Raw genomic sequence first — 19,114 nt, 5'->3', positions numbered from 1 at the left:
TTGGAGCAGACACTGTGACAGCTCCCTGCCTTACAAGTTCAGAAGAGGGGGGTGGAGTGGAGTGTGACAGGGAGCGTCGGGGAGACAGAGAGAGTGGATTTTTGGAGCAGACACTGTGTGACAGCTCCCTGCCTTGCAAAATCTGGCCATTTCCCCCACCTCTCTCTCAATCACTCTTAAATATAAAAAGGCTTCAGATCAGATAAACAGCTTCTCCGACGGACTCCCTCCCTTCCCCCCTCGCCGTGCTGTTTGTCTCCTCAAGCAAACAGCTGTGAACGTTCCAAAGCCTTGGATCGCTCGCTCGCTGCAGCAAAGAGCAGCTGTGTTTGTTTTTTAGATAAGTAGCTCCGGGGAGTACCTTCCGGTTTGTTGTATACAGGAATTGTGGGATACCTCCTAATACCCTGGAGGCCAATAACAGCGCTGGTGAGTGTCCACACCTGATGAGCAGCACTGTATCAGCAGCGCTGGATTTGCTACACCCGTAGCGGACCAGGTGTACAGCCAGCGCTGCAGGAAGGGAGTTGCAGCGCTGGCTGAGCTCTGTAAGTGTGGACTCCTGGTAAGTTGCAGCGCTGTAACCCCCTCACCAGCGCTGCAACTTGCAAGTGTAGCCAAGCCCTAAGACCAATGATATACTGGATAAACTAAAGCATTCCCTTGATGACCCAGCAGCAGGGAGAGACAATATGTCAGATTCTCCAGTTTACACACTACAAAGTGAGTTCAAAACGGCCAGAGATTGCCCAGAAAAATTCCCCATGTGAGGGGAATCTCCCCTGCCTCCTGTGCTGCTATGTCCCTCCTGGCACAAGGGGTGGGGGGCAGGGTGTATATCAGGGCTGGGAGAGTAAAAGTGTTATCAAGGAACAGGAGAGGGCATAGTAAAGCAGTCCTTTGCTATGCCTGATTCTCCACTGCTGTAAGGTTCCTGAGGGTCCTTATGTCAGTTGAAGATGCCTCTACACATCACCCTGGAAACTTTAACTTACCCCAGATCCTGGTGGCTGAGAATCAGGGAGTTGTGACTAGTTCCCTAACAGCTTTCCCTTGGGCACACTGGGGAATCAAACCCAGGTCTTCTGAGGCTGAGCTGAGGGCAGCTGAGGGTCAAACCCACGATCTTGCTTCGTATGCTAGGAAAAAAGAGAAATATTAGTCATTTCCATGTGTAGACAAGCCAATTCTGCTTTCCTGCCTCTAACTGAACCCAGACTGAACCTTTTTGATCAGTTTTCTTTCTTTTTTCTTTTTTTTAATGCCTCTGCTTCCTAATTCCTGCAATGATCAGAAGCAGAACTGCCAAAATAAGGTAATAAAAGCTATTCTTGTCACAAAGCTGTCCTGACTAAGATGAGGAAGTATCAGAAATATTGTACAACCTCCTTTTCTTGTAAGAGTTCAACTCCCATCTTGAAGAGCCAAGTTTGAATAAGATTCCTCTGAAACTTTTGAGATTCTCCCATCATTAGTAAATGCCACTAACCTACTCTAAAATATTAGCACTCTCATTAGGGAGCCACAGTCTCTCAGTAGCCCTGTTTTCACTTATACATACCAGCATGGCTCTTTGGCTCGCTTCACAACCTCCTGTCCCCCCACCTGCACCCTCAAAAAAAATGCTAAAAACAAGATCATGACTATATTGTTATTCTGATCAGGATTTTTCATTTCAGCTGCTCCATGAGCTTCTGAGTTTAGAGCAGGTGGAATTTTCGAATTGGCTCAAGTGCACAATTTTCAAAATTATGGAGGTAGAATTCTTTCATAGTTAAAATGCAGATCTATTCTGGGAACTATCTTTTGGTTTGCTCTTTGCCTCATGCCTGGTGGGTGCATTTAGCAAAGAGCACACCAAATTCACAAAGAGCAATGAAACCAAATAAAGGGCCTGGTTTGCCAAACTGACTAGGTTTGAGGGGCTCCTTCACCAGAACACAGAATTCTGGCACATGCTTTTCTGCAGCCACTTTATTTAGTATAAATGGAACAAGCAAGCACACTTGTGACTTAATCTTTGGAGAGTTTCTTGTCAGATAGGTTAATTCAAAGGTTTACAAATACCACGATATTACCTTACCTGATTACACTAATTAAAAGGGTTGCTGAGTTTTTACCTTCCTGGTATCCATAGCTATGTCATCCTAGGCTACCTGATATCTACGACCAGGTTGAATTACACAGACTACAGTAATAATGTCATTTGCTACAGTGGTTGAGCCGGCAGTTCTGGGTGGTTTGATTAAAATATTTCCTGAGTGGACTGGTTTAACAACTAGATTTCCCTCAGGCTTATTACTATAATGAAAAGAGAACATATTTTTGTTTTTAACCATGATATCTCAAGAAGAGGTAAGTAACACCCTAGGCCAGGGTAAATATTGATTCTCTAACATTTTGTAACTGTATGTCATGTATCTTAATGCTGTTTTATTTCCAGAGCAGCAACACATGTAGCAATGAATGTATTCTTTAGGTTCAGAAATCATTTGCAGTAGGATGCGCTTTCCTTATTTCTGCCCTAAAAACAGCAGTTTATATAATGCCTCTTGACATTTTTAGTTACCAGGAATGTCTATTATATTTGATAGAATAGAGAAAAGTTGTATTTTGATAGGTAATGCTTGCTAGATGATGAAAATATATTCTATGTTCCCTAAAAGTTAGTGACAAAGCTGAACTATACTTTGTCTAAGGCAAAAATTTCCTGGGCCTGACATTCTGGATTTACAGAACACTAGCTCCTCTGACTTTAATGCATTTACTCTTGATTTACACCAGTGTGAGTGCAGAATCAGACCCACTCTGTCATTGATTGTACAGAGCCTACTGAACCAGATTCCGAAGTTTTTTGTATCCTATCTGTACCCTATATCTTCATGTTAATTTTAAAACATACCCAGAATTACATTTTAATTTCAGTTTGTGATCTACATACAACATTCAAAGGTTCTTCAGCATAAGGTAAATGGGAAGTCCGACAGATCAGAGCAGGCTTTGCACAGTTCGTAACTTGGACTTTCCTTTACAGTACTTACTGTAGCAATTAAAAAGCACCCTGTGGAAAATGCTTTGACATTTAAAGAAGGAACGTGTCAGAATTTTTTGATGTGGTGAATGAATTACTCTAAATAACTGTGGTTATAGGCAGACTCAAGCAACATCTTAGTTTCAGTAAATTGCTGGTTAATGCTTGCTAATTAGCGGTCCATTTGTGCAAGTTGCTGAGTGCCCTGACTCTCACTGAAGTCAATAGGAATTGCGTGATCTCCTCAGTAACACTCAGGAGGTGCTCAGCATCTTGCAGGATGAGGCCATTTTTAGGCAAACAGAGAGCAGGCCTGGAAGCTGTCCCTGGATTTGCTTTGTATCAGCTGTTCATTCCAAAAGTGTGCGCAAAGTAGGGCCCCACAACAAAAAAAAATCATCATCAGTAGAAAGGCATTGGGGGGTGGTATGAGGAGAACGAGCAGTTGCTTTTAAAAGTGACTTCTGTTCTTTGTTGGTCCAGGTACTGGACACTAATCCCAATACTGGAAATCCTGAAAACACCTCTGTTACTGAAGACAAATTGCCAGTAGCTGAAGTTCATTTTCTCTATAAAAGATTTTTCAGTATACAACAAGCAAAAGTAGATCCCAGTGCAAATGGACTTGGTAGGGATTCTACATACCTTTGTAATGTGTACAGTCAGGAGTAATAAATTATATTTTGTCATCATCCAGATTTATTGGTGAAGGTCCAGACTCCAGAGACAAAAATAATAACAATGATAATAATAAGTAAATATAAAGATTTCAGGGTCCTTTCAATGGCATCTGGCTGTTCAGATTTGGCCTGTGGTCTGCCTATTGACTACCCCTGGTTTATGTAGTACTTTAGCCTTGCAAAACTATACTTACACAAACACGGTACATTGTTTTGATTAGTGAGAAAGTAGCACTTATTTTTTTTCACTAGCTTCCTCATGATGAGAGTGGGTGAGGACATTTGTTGCCTGGGTGGATATGTTTCCATGACACTTTTGCAAGTCTGCATTATTCAAAAAGTTTAATCCAAGTTGTAGATTATTTGTTTCTTACTTCAGATATGACACAATTCTGAATGTTTTATATGAAACCTTCTAAGTCTGGAAATCTATATCATTAGAAAAAGGCAATGCAGTAGAATAGGTTACAGATAGCACAGTATGCATTTTGGTTACACTCTACGGGCCTGATCTTGTTCCCATTGAAACCAGTGGCAAAACACACATTCATTTCAATGGGAGCAGAATCAGACCTAAGGTCGGAGGTAAAGCAATATTAATTTATGCAGACTGTTTATGACAGCTCTGCAAAATATTCATTATGACACCAGAAGCCAGATAAAATGTACCTGATTTCACATTTTGTTTGTCTAAGAGATTCGCTCAATTTCTACTGAACAAGTTTGAGTGAAACTGGATTTGTTTGTGATTTTACATGAAATTGGATGAAACTCAGCAGTTTTGTCTGAGCTTCAAGTTTCCGCAAATCCAAAATTCAAAGGTAAGTTTAGGGGTAGGGTGGGCACAGCTGCATGAATCAAAACTGAAGACCTCCTGTATATGTAAATGGAACCTTTCCATTATTTACACTTGCTTTGTCTTTTATACGTCAAACTAGAATAACTATATATATATATAATTTTTTTTTTACACAAAGCTATCCATTACGTTCAGTGAAAACTGTTGCCCGTCTTGTTGATCCACTGTTGTGGATTCCCATTCTTCAATCCATTTCACAGGAACAGGCTAGGGCTCTATTCCTGCCTCTACCATTGATTTGCTGTGTGACTTTGACCAAGTCAATAAGGCTCAAATTTGCAAAAAATCACCTCTAATTCTGGGTGCAGTTTTCTACATCTACATTTCTAACTCTATTGCTCCAATTAGCCTTGCTTCAAAAGCCAAAAATCTAGAGCTTTATTCTTGCCCTGAACTTTTGCTTTCTTCTGCCATCTCCTTTATTTGTGGGCCTGTCTAACAACTTTTTCAAAACACTGGCCAGTTTTGTCCTTCTCTTGATTCTGTTCTGCCTCTGTTTCAATCTTTAGCATCTCTTATTAACATTTGCTCTGAATTTTTATTCTTCGAACTGTAGGGAATGCAGTGTGCTGCAGCTAGACTTACTTCCTCACTGTCACACTGTCATACCGCCTCCTTCTTATTCACTGGGTTTCAGTTGTCCTGAATACAGCACACAATGTAGCATCCAGCCAGAGATGATGGTAACAGTGAGCCTCAGAAGTACTAAGCTGATACAGGAGGGATTCAGAAGATATTTTTGGCAGAAGTTTTCATAAAAGTGACATTCAGAGCCATTAATTCTTTGAAGAGAATTTTTTTCTCCATTTGAGAGTTTTATAATCTATTCTAAAATTCCCAGTAGATCCTACACTTTATTCAGGTTTATGTAAACAAAACAATTCCGAATTTTCTTTTCTCAGAGTCATTTAACTCTTTAGAGAGAGATATATACTTTTTATCTTCCTCATCATGAAAATCAGAAGGTTTAGAAGTCAAGTTTTGAGTTCACTGGGGCTTAGCCTACCCACGCAGGGCCTGATTCTAACCCATCAAAGGCAAAGAGAGTCATTCCTTTTAATGGGCTATGGATTCAGTCCTAATGTGCAGACCTTCCCTTACAAGGTTCCGAGTGCTCTCAACTCCTTATACAAGTTAGTTGGCACCTCAAAGGATCAGGCCATGACATGAAATGAACAAAGCTGTTACTACTTGAGTCTATTTTAAAATTAAAAAATGTTTTCACTAAAAATCCAAGTGTGTTTATTTCATAGAAGCTGCTGTTTCTCACTTTTCTTTTTGGTTTCTAGGAGCTATCCAGCCATCATCGAAATGCCATGTTTTAGTCTCACTAAGGTTTCTTCCATTTATCCTTGTTTTATTACTTGTAGTAATCCTAGCAGTTGCCATTGGCCTGAGTGGTGAGTACAATTAGTTATTTATTAGGTTCTCAATTAACCATTCAAGAGCTTAATTTTTCATGAGTCACTTACTGAGAATGGAATTAAACTGCCACCAAAATAGTTTACTGAAGTAAAAAATTCTTTTGATGTGATGACTTGACATTTTATTTACCTGTATGAACAAAATTAATCTGGCACACAAGAGAGACCATTGGTATAACCTACATTCACAACACTGGGAAATCTGAAACAGCAAGAAACCTTCAAAGCAAATACTATAATTGAAGACATAACTGACTGAAAACACAGATGTCCGTGATTCGACACAGTGATCCCCATTTAAAAAAATCCAAACATTTAAGCAGCCTGTGTGCTTGAGGAATAGAGACTGGATGTGGCTTCAGACACTGTCATTTTTTGTCCTGTATGTCTCTTATACATACCAACAAAAGACTGACATCATTGTGTTTGAGTGCTCTAATGTCCTTTTCCCCCCAACCCAAAAAGATGGGAACAGGAAAAAGAATGAGCTTAGTTGCAACTGGAAGGTCACACCTGCACAAGCGCAGACACAGAATTTGTTAGTGGTAGAGCAACACCTTCACATCCAGAAAATTCATAGACTTACAAGGCTGAGATACACATGGGAGGAAACAATTCTACACTGCAGTTCTGAGGAGGTTCTCCTTTCCTTCTTTGCTGATGAGGAGCCAGTCATATATACCAGACCCAGAAACTCTCCCTAGAAAGAAACATAAACTGGAGATTAGAAAAGTTGGAAAGGAGCCATAATTGACAACAATGCTGTTTCACTATAGTTGCCATTACCAATGGATACATTTAAGAGCATTGTGTAGAAACCTCCAGATTATATTTCAATATTCCTAGAATACAAGGGTTGTCTTTTCACAAATAACATGAAAGTGGGACTATATAATCAAAGTAAGAAAAAAAATACTTCAAGCCCACAAATTATTATCCTAATGTGATCATGTTAGTGTGTTCTCTTTAATTCCTGGCAGTCCAGTACAACTGCATTGGGAAGTTTCGATGCAGATCGTCCTTCAAATGTATCCAGCAATCAGCGAGGTGTGATGGTGTCTTTAACTGTAAAGGAGGAGATGATGAATACACCTGCGGTATTTTTTATTCTATTATGAATCACTACTAACTTTTCTTGGCAGCAGAGCGTGTGCTATGTTACAGCAAAATGTGGGGAAAGGAATGGATGAATCGGGGAGGTGTTGTGTTCTACAGATTGTCCCCTGATCTATCAGACTCATAGACTTCAAGGCGAGAAAGGATTATCATGATCATCTAGTCTGACCTCCTGCACGTTGCAGGTCACAGAACTTCACACATTCACTCCTGTAATAGACTCCAACCTCTGGCTGAGTTACTGAAGTCCTCAAATCATGATTTAAAGACTTCAAGTTACAGAGAATTCACCATTTACACTAATTTAAACCTACAACAGACTTGTGCCCCATGCTGCAGAGGAAGCAAAAAACCCCCAGGGTCTCTGCCAATCTGAACTGAGGAAAAATTCCTTCCTGACCTCATATATGGCAATCAGTTAGACTCTGAGCATGTGGGCAACACCCACCAGCCAGACACCTGGGAAAGAATTCTCTGTAGTAACTCAGAGCCCTCCCCATCTAGTGTTCCATCACTGGCCATTGGAGATATCTGCTACTAGCAGTCAGAGATCGGGTACATGCCTTTTTTAGGCAGTCCTCTCATACCAATCCCTCCATAAACTTATCAAGCTCAGTCTTGAAGCCAGTTAGGTTCCTCCCCACCCCACTGATTCCCCTTGGAAGGCTGCTCAAGAACTTCACTCTTCTGATGGTTAGAAACCTTCATCTTATTTCAAGCCTAAACTTGTTGATGGCCAGTTTATATCATTTGTTCTTGTGCCAACATTGGGTCTTAACTTAAATAACTCCTCTCCCTCCCTGGTATTTATTCCTCTGATGTATTTATAGAGAGCAATCATATCACCCCTCAGCCTTCTTTAGCTTAGGCTAAACAAGCCAAGCTCTTTGATTCTGCTCTCATAAGGTAGGTTTTCCATTCCTCAGGTGATCCTAGTAGCCCTTCTCTGCACCTGTTTCAGTTTGAATTAATCTTGCTTAAACAAGAGAGCAGAATTGTACACAGTATGTGGAACTTCTCCCTGAAAATCTGATCAGGAAGAAAATCAACTCCAAGCTGTATTATCTCCCTCTGGGCCCACTCTGAATCTTCTGCTAAACAGCCCAGAGAACCCAACCTTTAGAAGCACTGCTCTAGTGGGAGTTGTGCTAGCTCATGGCAGATGGCAGGTAGAGGGAGCACTGCAGCTCCCAAAGTTATATCTCCATTTTCCCTCCACAGTCCCCAAGATCCTTTCCATCGGAGGTGATAATGCAAAGAGATCTCCACAAAGGGATCCTTGGGAGATCAGGCTTGAAGTGATGATCAGGCACATCCAATCCTATGTTCCTACAACTATGTCATGCTGCTAATAGAGCAACAATTACTTTTAATTACATTTTTTAAAGCTACTCAGCTTGGGCTTGATTTTTGGAGGTTCTGAGCACATGCAGCTCCCATTGATTTCAAATGGCATTCACTTGCCAAGAAACTCTGAAAGTCAGGCCATTAATCTCTCTATTACTGCTAGAATTCTGGCAAAAATGTTCTGAATCTATGTCCATTTATGTGGTGACTTGCCAGGTACATCAGGCTGCACTGGTGAAGCTGCATTTGCTGGGTGTCCCTTGGTATATTGTCAAATAGTGAAGAAGGTAAAGGAAAATTAATTTTCTATTTGGAAAAAGATACAGGTGAATTATCTCAAAGAAACAAGTGTTCAAAAGAGACAAGTAATACAGACAGAATGAACCAAGAGATACAGAAGCCATGGTGATTTGCTTACATTGTTTTGCACTTGATAGATTTCTCAGTGGTTTTTATTAACTTCTTATTGGTATTTTTTGTGTTTTTATGAATCCCTCAGTCAGGCTGAGTGGAAAGAAGGCAGTGCTTCAGGTGTTTACTTTTGGTTCCTGGAGGACTGTCTGCTCAGATGACTGGAACGATGAGAATGGAAATGCTACATGTAAACGCTTAGGTTTCTCAAGGTATTGAATAAAAATGTCAGAGTCTCTAAACGACATTTTAAATAAACTTCTAGGTGGGAAGTGCTACTCAGTTCCTGCAGGAATTCTTGCCGGGCTTGGACTCACCGTCTGAGAAAGCTGTATCTACTACACAGACCAGCTTCATTCTTGCAGGAGACAATTCAGTACTGACATTTTAATGGCATTCCCTATAATGTGACCAGAATGTTTTAAGTTATCTTGTATAATGAATCTATTCTGACTTTTATACAGTGTTAGTGTTAATGTAAAGATTACTAAAACAAATGATCACAGGTATTAGGATAAAATACTACTTCACTATTCAACATAAAAGAGGTGAGGTCAGGAAGTTTTATTTTCAAAATATACTACAGAGAGGACTGACCAGCACCAAAGAGACTGCTTGAATAGCAAAATCCTTCTCTCATTGATAGGAGCCACACTGCTGGGGCTAGGAAGGGGATAGTGGAGTGGTCAGAGCTATACTTCCTATTGACGCAGGACAAGATGGCCCAGGATATGCAACTGTGTTTCACCTTGGGGAGCAAATTGGTGTTCCCAGAAGCTGGGACTGGATGACAGAAGATGGATGACTTGATAATTGCCCTATTCTGTTAATTCCCTCCAAAGCACCTGGCACTGGCCACTTTCAGAAGACAGGATACTGGGCTAGATGGACCATTGGTCTGACCCACTATGGCCATTCTTACATTCTTATGAGCAGGGTCCCTGGCTGGCAGATATGATAGAAGGTAGCATGCAAGCTAACCAGTTAGGGACCTGGTCATGCCTTTATTTCTCAGACAATGCCCCTTTGGGGCTGTGATGTACCAACCAGCACAGTAACAAGTTCCTGTTAGGTGCTAATGCTTCTGTGCTGCTCCCCAGCACACCTGCACAGCAGACAGCAGGATGTGGCCCTAAGGAAATAAAAGTCTGCTGTGCCATGCTGCTGGAATGTTCACCCCTAGATTAAATTTCACCAGAAAATGTTTTTTCACTAAACTGATATTTCCCATAAGCTGTAATGCAGCAGATACTGTCCACCTCTATTCAGTCAGATCACATGCAACAAACTTCAGCCTAGAACTAGGGAAAATACAGCAAAAGATTTTCATGGATTATTGATTCAAATTTTAAAGTAACTCACTTTCATTGTGTTCCCACCCCTTCTGTGTTTGCTTCCCATGAATATCCTAGCAAATGTGTTTATTTGATGGATACTGAAAATTTTTAAGTGACTATTGGAGAATATTTATTAAAGGTAAAATTTGAAAATAAGTGAGTATTTGCACCAGAAAGCTGATTCTAAAATGTACACATATCTGATCGGTACATAAATATCAAGTGACTTAGTGTCCAATTAAGCATAACCAAAACAGCTTGAATTTCAGTAACAACTAGTCAGAATGAGCTAGTCACAAGTGATCTACAGAGCAAGAATTATTTGAAAAAATCTGAAAAAAAAATTCACACTCTTCTCTGGGAAAATTTGTAAACTGAAAGAAAAGCAGAATTTGTTGAATAAAAAAATATTCGTTACAATTTTTTTTACCTCCTCTACTGTAAAAACTAAGTCTTATTTTAGAGGCAGAAGAAGATATCTATGTTAGTGTTACAGAAAATGTACTGACCAATTAAAGATTAAAAGTTCAGTACAAAATTAGAAGTAAAACCTATTTTCTCAGTCAGTTTAGGGAGTCTGTTCTGTTCTCAGTGTGTGTAACTTCCATATGGCAGTTCCATGCAGGCATGATAAGGCAAATAGCCTCCTTTGTGAGAGATGACTGTATTGTTTTATATGTTGTTAGTATCAGACTGATATATTTACCACTTTGAATTTTTTAGTAATACCCCCACTGAATCATTTAAAAGCATTATTAGAAATTCTGTATCAGCAAGCTGAATTTATGATTTTTTTTTTTTTTTTTGCAGTTACGTAAGTTCTGGTTACCTGCCTGTGGCTGCAATCGAAGAAGAGTTTCAAAGACATTTTGTTTCTGTCAGTCATTGGTCATCAGCTGATCAAGTGACAGCCTTACACAATGCATCATACTTAAGGTATGTTTCAGATTGTTTAATTAAATGGAGGAAAGTTACTAAGCAAATCAGAGTATATATGTTGATAGAAATGGTCTAAGTAATGGAATAAGAATTGTTAATAGATTAAGTTTGTTGGTTTATTTTCTCAGTAAGTTACACCTTTTCTCAGGAATGTAGGCCTTCATAAGTGTTTCATGCTGTCATACAGCAGAGACCCAGGTTCAGTGGCATCTTCATTACTTGTTCCCCAAAGAATGAGAGTTCACGTGTATTAGAGACTTGATCCAAAGCCCATTAAAATCAAACTAAAGACTCCAATTGACTTCAATGGACCCTGGATCAGGCCCTTTGTTCATCTGTAGATATATTCTGAGATTTATATACTCATACAAATGCACATACCTACACACACAGGGTATTTCTGCATGCATATAAATATGTGCACACACACACAACATTCAGTGTCTATTCTTTTAATTAGACCCTAAATATGAAACCAGATATATATCCAAGAAATCAAAGAGCATGCTTAGGAATAATATTACTGTCTTTTCATCTTAGAGAAGAGTGTACTTCAGGCAACGTAATCATCCTAAAATGTTTGGGTAAGTGTTTGTGAAAGTTAAAAGTAACAGATCAAAAACTATCTTCAGTTACATTCATTTCAGTTGGCTAATGTGTGGGGAATGAAGCTAAGAAAATCCAAGAGTATATTGCTACATTGTATACAGTGAGTAGCGTTTTTCTGATGTCCAGGAAGAACTGCCTTCTTTAAATAAAGTTTCAAGGAAGGAATTATAGAAGGTCAGAGATGAAGATGTGGGGTGAAGAGGTAAGTGATGAGGTACAAGAGCATATATGGGAAGGATTTACGTACAAGTAAGGAAGCAAATATTTAAGGATACTGAATGTATTCAGTCAGTGGATGGATATTATAACTCCAGCTAATTGTCACTGGGGAGGGGAAATGGAAAATTTTGTCTTACCTGTGAATTTTCATTCTAGGACCTTTCATATCAGAAAGTCTTTAGAGTGGGGCCTTCTCCATTTCCATGGCAAATAGAAGCAGAGCAGACTTCGCTCTAAGCATGGGTGTGCAACCGCACCTCAAGAAGTGTTCACTCTAACAGCTTCCAAAGCTGAAAAATACTATACAAGTTTAAAAGTGCTATTCAATTCAAACCATCTGCAGCACAGTCTTGAAATGAAATTTAGGGATTTCCTAGAGGAGCACCCTCCTTCCCTTTCCAAACTACTTATAAAGTGAGTAATAGGGAGGAAAAAAACTTGGACATAATGCAATCCTCTGAGGGGCTGTCTGACATTCAGCACCCTCAAATGAAAATTCACAGGTAAGACAGAATTTTTCCTTTTCCAGACCCCTCCATGTCAGTCTTCACAGTGGGATGCAAAAAGCAATAACTCATCTCTTGGAAGGGAGGCAGGATTCAACTTACCCATGAGGAACTGAAAAGGAATATAAAGATATTGGGGCACCCCTTTCCATAACATTCTATTGAACACTGCATCACCTGGGAGAAGGAATTTGCCCTGACAGTGTTCGAGAAAATGTGGATGGAAGATTCTGTACTACTCTTACAGACCTCTGCACAAGATGAATGTGATCTCTCCAATCCACAAAATCACTATTCTTTTCACAGAGTACATAGTAATGAGAAGAGTTGTATCTCAGGCTTTGAACGCCTCTGCTATATAGTCCTTATTCCCTACTTGGCTCTACTAATATCTAAATTCTCTGCTTCCTTAAGATGTTTGGATTCAACCAGAAGGGCAACGATACCACTTCGAATTATATGAAGAAGATTGCATTGACCTTGGGGTGATAATCTTGTGGATCGAGGCCTCCTTAATTACCACATTTGATAGTATTTCATTGACTGCAAGCCAAGCTCCAAAATCTCCTTTGTCGAAGAGGTAGCAAATAGCCAAAAGATATTTTCAGTGAGAAGAGGAAGAGACCTATTGACTGTGAAGTTGAAATATGGTTTTAATTAGGACGTATAGTACACAGATTAAGATAATGACATGAATCTGCATATTGCTAAAGAACTGATAAGAGTAGTTAGTCTTCAAGAATCAGTTTATGTGATGGTAATAAGAGATTCTCATGGGTTTCTTACAGTGCAATAGGCATGCAGTGACTAACTTGTCTTTCCAAAAACAATTGTTCTTGAGCCTCATGGTCAGGTCATCTTGTAAAAAGACTAGAATGTCCTTTGCTTCATCTTACTTTGCCCTGATATGTGTCCCTTGTAATGTCAACATCTAAATCCCAAGTGATACATAGACATCAGACAGAATTTGTGCCAAGACAGTAGAAGGGTGTTGGTTACCTTCTTAGAATGACTGTAGCTCCTTCCTCTTAGCTGATGAATTAGGAAGGACTGGATTTTAGTTTAGGCTAGGTCCTGGTTGTACTGTATTTTGTTTGTGCATGTGTTGGCAGTTTGAGAAGAGGTTCCAGTTACATTTAAATCAGGTCTGAGAACCAGGACCTGAGATTAATGAGGTGGTGATTATTTTCACAGTGGGTTATACCTTCACAATCTTCTTTACCATCTTTACTCTCAGTGGGGAAGGGAATGGGAAGACATTAAAGAAGGCCTTTTAGCCTACTTCTGAGATAAGGGGACCACGGCCTCTGTTTTTGAATGTCTCTTCCTCATGTAGTACCTCTTTTGGTTTTCCAGCGGGTCTTGGATGCAAATAGGTTCATCATTAGGCTTCACACCTGGCCTGTGATATACCAAGAGGCCAGATGGTCTAGATTGCATTCCATTGGTTTAAGTGTGTCTTGTTGAGCCAATCAACCCTGACTTTCCTTCTTGGCATAGAATTCTGAGATCGAGAGACAGAACTTCCCCCCAAAACAAGAACAAGACTACTTGTTCTCTCCCCTTTTAGCAGTTAGATGTACACTCTATGTTCCTGAAGAACCATCTGCTGCAAATGAAGGAGGGAGTGTGATGGTCCATAGCACAAGAAATGTCTCCTCTTTCAGCCACATCCTACCCAAGTCATAGAGGAGTCTAGATATTGTCTCCCCCTTTTCCCAGCTAGTTAGGGTCAGGTTGCCCTATCAGTCTTTTCCAAGCTTGCTGATTCAACACTCATTCCATATTCAGTGCATCTTCCAGTACACAGTGTTTAGAACATAAGAATGGCCATACTGGGTCAGACCAAAGGCCCATCCAGCCCAGTATCCTCTCTACAGACAGTGACCAATGCCAGGTGTCCTAGATGGAATGAACCTAACAGGTAATGATCAAGTGATTTCTCTCCTGCCATCCATCTCCACCCTCTGACAAACAGAGGCTAGGGACACCAGTCCTTACTCACCCTGGCTAATAGCCATTTATGGACTTAACCTCCATGAATTTATCTAGTTCTCTTTTAAACTCTTTATAGTCCTAGCCTATAGTCCTAGTTTCAACCATTTTCTTGGCTTTTCTCTTGTTTTCCACCTATGAACTTTATTCTTAAATGCCTCCCTAACGGGATTCCCTTAATCCATTCTTTGTACATGCCCATACCATTACATATTCCTCTCTTGCAACTTCTCTCTAATATTGAAAACCTTGGTCTCACTCCTAATTACATCATTTTGTTCATGGTCCAGCAATGTCCCCCTCTCACTGCCCTCAAATATCTCATTTCAATGGTGTCAAGTCTTCTCAAGTGCCTCTCTTTGGTCACTCATGTCTCTGCTCTGTACAGACAAACTGCTGTTTCCTGGGTTTTGTATCATTGTCCCTTAAGTTGTCTGAGCATCCATTTATTATAAATCACTTCACTTATCCTGCATCAGACTTCCCCCACATTCAGCAGCCTTGCTTGCAGTTCTCTGTTGATCTCTCCATTTGCTCTTAAACAGCCCCCAAGATACTTACATGCAGAAATCTGATTTAGGCCTTTTGATGTTGATATTCATCTGTCTTGGTTCCCGCAAGTTGCCCACATGACTTCAGTCTTCTTGTTACTCACATTTGCAGTCACATTTTGTCTGTTCCCTGTTCCAAGCATCAGTCATTTGGACCAAATTTTCTTCACTATTGGTCATTAGCACAATATTGTTCATGTAGATCAACTTTGTATCATCTTCCTCTTGGATTTGCTTACTTGTGAAGTACATCACAATTCTGAATAGTAATGAAGAAAGCAGTGATCTCTGGTGTAGTCCAGCCTTCACCTTGAAACCCTCTATTACACTGAAAGGTGTCTGCACTTTTGTCATGGAACCATCATACAAACCCAATACCATCTGGGCAAGATCCTCTGGTACCCTAAGATTTTCCAGTAACCCAAATTGTAGCAGAGGCACCAGCAGTCTCCTAGGTATGGTACTTTGTTGAATGCTTTCTCCAAATCAAGGACTGTCCAACCGTCCTTGACATTTCCCTCCAGCTTCTCTTCCACCAGCTGTCTAATGAATGAACATACCATCTGTCGTCCCTTTTCTTCTTCTAAAGCCAAACAGCTCCGTTCTTAAAATGGGCTCCACTATTCAGCAAATACAACTATCTGTGATTATCTCTAACAGTTTCATGAAGTGGGACAGTGTCCTAGGATGGTCCTGATTCGAGCATCTTCTGCCAGTATGCCACAGCATGGCATACACCTGCCCCAGTTTCCCCTTCATCAGAGTCCCCAGTAATCCCCAACCAGTCTATTTGAGTATGAAGATAGCCCTTGTGAGGTTAATTAATTACAAACAAAAGCCCTGTGCATAGAAACCATTACTTGTGTCCCATAATCATAGTCCCAACAGTACATCACAAACAACCTCAGCATTTTTCACTACGTCCTAGAATTGTTCACCACAATTCAGCTCCTCAGTACAGCTCTGGCATCCATCACCACACCTCTTCCTCATTCTTAAGACCTCTCTCCCTCCATCTTCAGCTCTCTGTCTCTGAGAGCCAGCAGGTATCCCTCCCACACATCCAATGCTCTCAGCCTTCATCCCCCTTCAGCGTTCTCTGGCCATGGTTTTCTGGCTCAGGCAGGTCAGATGGCCTATGCTGGCTTCTAGCTTTCAGCCCTTTACAGCCTCCCACTGCTGGCTCTCTAGCAGGTATATTGCACTGGCCTGCAGAACTTTCTGATCCATGTAGAATCTCTCCCAAGGTCAGGAGGGAAAGTAACATAAATGTCTTACTGGTATGAGGGGCCGTGGCAGCACTTTAATGTCAGCTGTATATAGGCCCATACTGGCAGCCACTTCTTACCAGTACGCCGTACTAGCCCACTTTCACCTCTGCTCTAAGCCCATTTCCTGATTCTTTATAAACCCCAGATGGTGCTCCATCCTCCTAACTGGCAAAATGGGAGCATGCTCTTGCACAGGGTAGCTGGACCTACTTCATTTACAGCCAGCCACACTGTGACAGACAGCAGCTTAATTCTTCAGTACTTTGAACTGCCATATATGGCATCTTTTTGTTCGTACATTGTGGACTTTCTCTATTCTCTTGGGATTTTTCTTTCTGTCCAAACTGTGACCAGGACTTGTGTGAGCCTCTCTCAAAGCTGTGATAATTTCAGCTGTGATTTTGTCTGTTCCTGCTGCATTTCCAGATGCCATCTTCAGCAGTACAGCCTTGACATCTGCCTCTGATAGGTCGTCAGAATTCTTGGTTCACATGATGGTAGTGTAGAACATAAAGGGATCGCCTCATTAAGCAGACTTTCATAGTATTCTTGTCATTGGTTACATACTGTGTCTCCTGTCACAAGCAGCCTGTGGCAAGAATTCAGCTGCCTCTGGGTTTGGTTGCCTAGCAAGTCAATGAGCTTGGCTGGGCCCAATAAACCCTCTCTAAGTGACTGTGATCCACCAATAGGTCAGAAGAGCCAACAGATCACCCTCACAGTTCGCCCCCTGCATCCTTTAAGAATGGTGTGTTCACTCCCTCTTCCTTTCCTTTGTTTCTTCTCCCTGTGATTGCATATATTTAAGAGTCTAGATAGGCTCCCTTTAAATGGGGTCTGGTATCAGCACTGAGGACCAGCTTCTCAAGAACTGACATCAGGTAGCTGTTAAATAATATTCAAAATGAATTCATCAAGGGAAGCCAGTACTGGATCTGGACCAAAATCTTTATATACTGATTTGCTGCAATTACAGATTGGAAGAGAAGCAAGAATTGCGCAAATTATACACATGGGACCAACTAGCCTAGGAGCTGAGTCAGAGATTTTTATCTTAGGACAGTTGTGCTAATGTTTTTCAAACCAGACACTATCTTCAGTCTCTCTTCTCAAATAAACTTTGTCTTGGACAAAAACTTGGATGCTGAAAGTTTGTGAGTGCTGGCTCTTCCACTTGTTTGCTCAAAGTTTGTGAGTAACTGGCTCTTCCACTTGTTTGCTCAAAGTCAGGTTTCTGAAGGCTTTTAGCAATGATGAGAAGATTATTGGACAAAGATAGGCATGTATCCCTTTCACTTGAAGGAAGAGATGATATGGCATTTGTGAATACCATGTAGACATTACGAATCCAAAAAGGGAGTACTCTGTATTGAAAATATTATTTGTTGTAGCAGAAGCTAAAGTATTTCCGGGTGACACTCCCTGATCATATCTTCAGTAGTTCTTTAGGATGTTTATTTTCATATTCCGAAGTTTTGGGAAGATAATGCTGTAATGATGGATTTCAGTATTTCCAGCTGGAATATTTATTGCTTTGTGGTATGTCACTGTTTCTCTTTGTAGTATAAAGAATCTTGTGACCTTATCAAAATATCTGTCTCTTCACAGAACTGGTTCTATTATTGCTAAATGTATAGCCAATTGCTAGATTATACTTCTGGTTCATTATTAAGAATGTTTAAGAGACCAGCTAATCAAGATTAGCCAAAATTGTTGTCTAAAGACAAAGCAGTACAATACAGAAAGGAAGGAGTTAATATGCTATCAGCCCTTCTGGGTAACAGTTCTCCCAGCATTCAGTTCACCTTTCATAGAAGGTGTTCTTCAAAAAGATGTCCCCAAACCTACCTGTTATTTATGTCACAGCTGTTTATGAGCTAAAAGCACTCTGTATATCACCTAAGACTAAAAGTTACCAGTCAACTTGTTTTCTTGTTTTCCTGGTACCACATACCTTTCTTTATCTCTGATGGATTCTACATTGCAAGGCCAGAAGGAACCACTGAGATCAGACTAGGCTACAGAATATTCCAAAATAGTTCCTAGAGCAGATATTTTAGATAAAGATCCAAATTTGATTTAAAAATCATCAGTGATGTAGAAGCCATCCCAACACTTTGTAAACTGTTTCAATGGTTAGTTACTCTCACTGTTAAAAATTTACACATTCTTTCCAGTATGAATTTGCCTACCTTCAACTTCCAGCCATTGGATCATGCTACATGCTAGATTGAGTTCTTTGAGTCTATCACAGTAAGGCATGTTTTCTAATCCTTTAATCATTCTTGTGACTCTTCTTTGAACTCTCTCCAACTTATGTCTTGAACTGAGGGCACCAAAATTGGACACAGTATTCCAGCAGCAGTCACACCAACGCCAAATAGAGGTAAAATAACTTCTCTATTCATACTCCATATTCCTGTTTATGCATCCCACAATCACATTAGCTCTTTGGCCACAGCAGCACATGGGGAGCTCGTGTTCAGCTGATTATTCATCAGGACCCTCAAATCTTTTTCCAGAATCACTGCTTACCAGGATAGAGTCCCTCATCCTATAAGCATGGACTTTTTTGTTCCCAGATATATACATTTACAGTAAGCCGTATTAAAACACACAGTTTGCTTGTGCTCAGTTTACCAAGCAATTCAGATTGCTCTTAATCAATTAATGGGTCACCTTCATTATTAAACACTCCCCCAATTTTTGTGTCATCTGTAAACTTTACCAGTGATGATTTTATGTTTTTGGCCTGGTCATTGATAGAGATGTTAAATAGCATAGGGCCAAGAACTGATTTCTGTGGGACCCCACTGGAA

The 19,114-nt window shown here is 40.3% G+C and overlaps 2 protein-coding genes across 2 annotated transcripts in view; one reads left to right on the top strand and one right to left on the bottom strand.

The window, feature by feature from the left end:
• The window catches only part of UBASH3A (ubiquitin associated and SH3 domain containing A), a 40,100-nt gene extending 39,039 nt beyond the window's left edge, over positions 1–1,061 (bottom strand). The window contains exon 1 of the mRNA XM_032763727.2: positions 996–1,061. The gene's annotated coding sequence lies outside the window, so the exon portion shown is untranslated. The remainder of the gene's footprint in view (positions 1–995) is intronic.
• Positions 1,062–2,337: 1,276 nt separating this feature from the next.
• TMPRSS3 (transmembrane serine protease 3) overlaps positions 2,338–19,114 on the top strand; it is a 32,163-nt gene continuing 15,386 nt past the window's right edge. The window contains exons 1-7 of the mRNA XM_032763748.2: positions 2,338–2,355; positions 3,515–3,659; positions 5,860–5,970; positions 6,975–7,091; positions 8,957–9,080; positions 11,016–11,141; positions 11,685–11,728. Of these exons, the coding sequence (XP_032619639.1) occupies positions 2,338–2,355; positions 3,515–3,659; positions 5,860–5,970; positions 6,975–7,091; positions 8,957–9,080; positions 11,016–11,141; positions 11,685–11,728 (685 nt within the window). The remainder of the gene's footprint in view (positions 2,356–3,514; positions 3,660–5,859; positions 5,971–6,974; positions 7,092–8,956; positions 9,081–11,015; positions 11,142–11,684; positions 11,729–19,114) is intronic.

This window comes from Chelonoidis abingdonii, chromosome 1 (genome assembly GCF_003597395.2).
Source record: "Chelonoidis abingdonii isolate Lonesome George chromosome 1, CheloAbing_2.0, whole genome shotgun sequence".
NCBI classification, from domain to species: Eukaryota; Metazoa; Chordata; order Testudines; family Testudinidae; genus Chelonoidis; species Chelonoidis abingdonii.
Note: the sequence above shows the minus strand (reverse complement) of the source record. Positions and strands in the feature narration are given on the sequence as shown.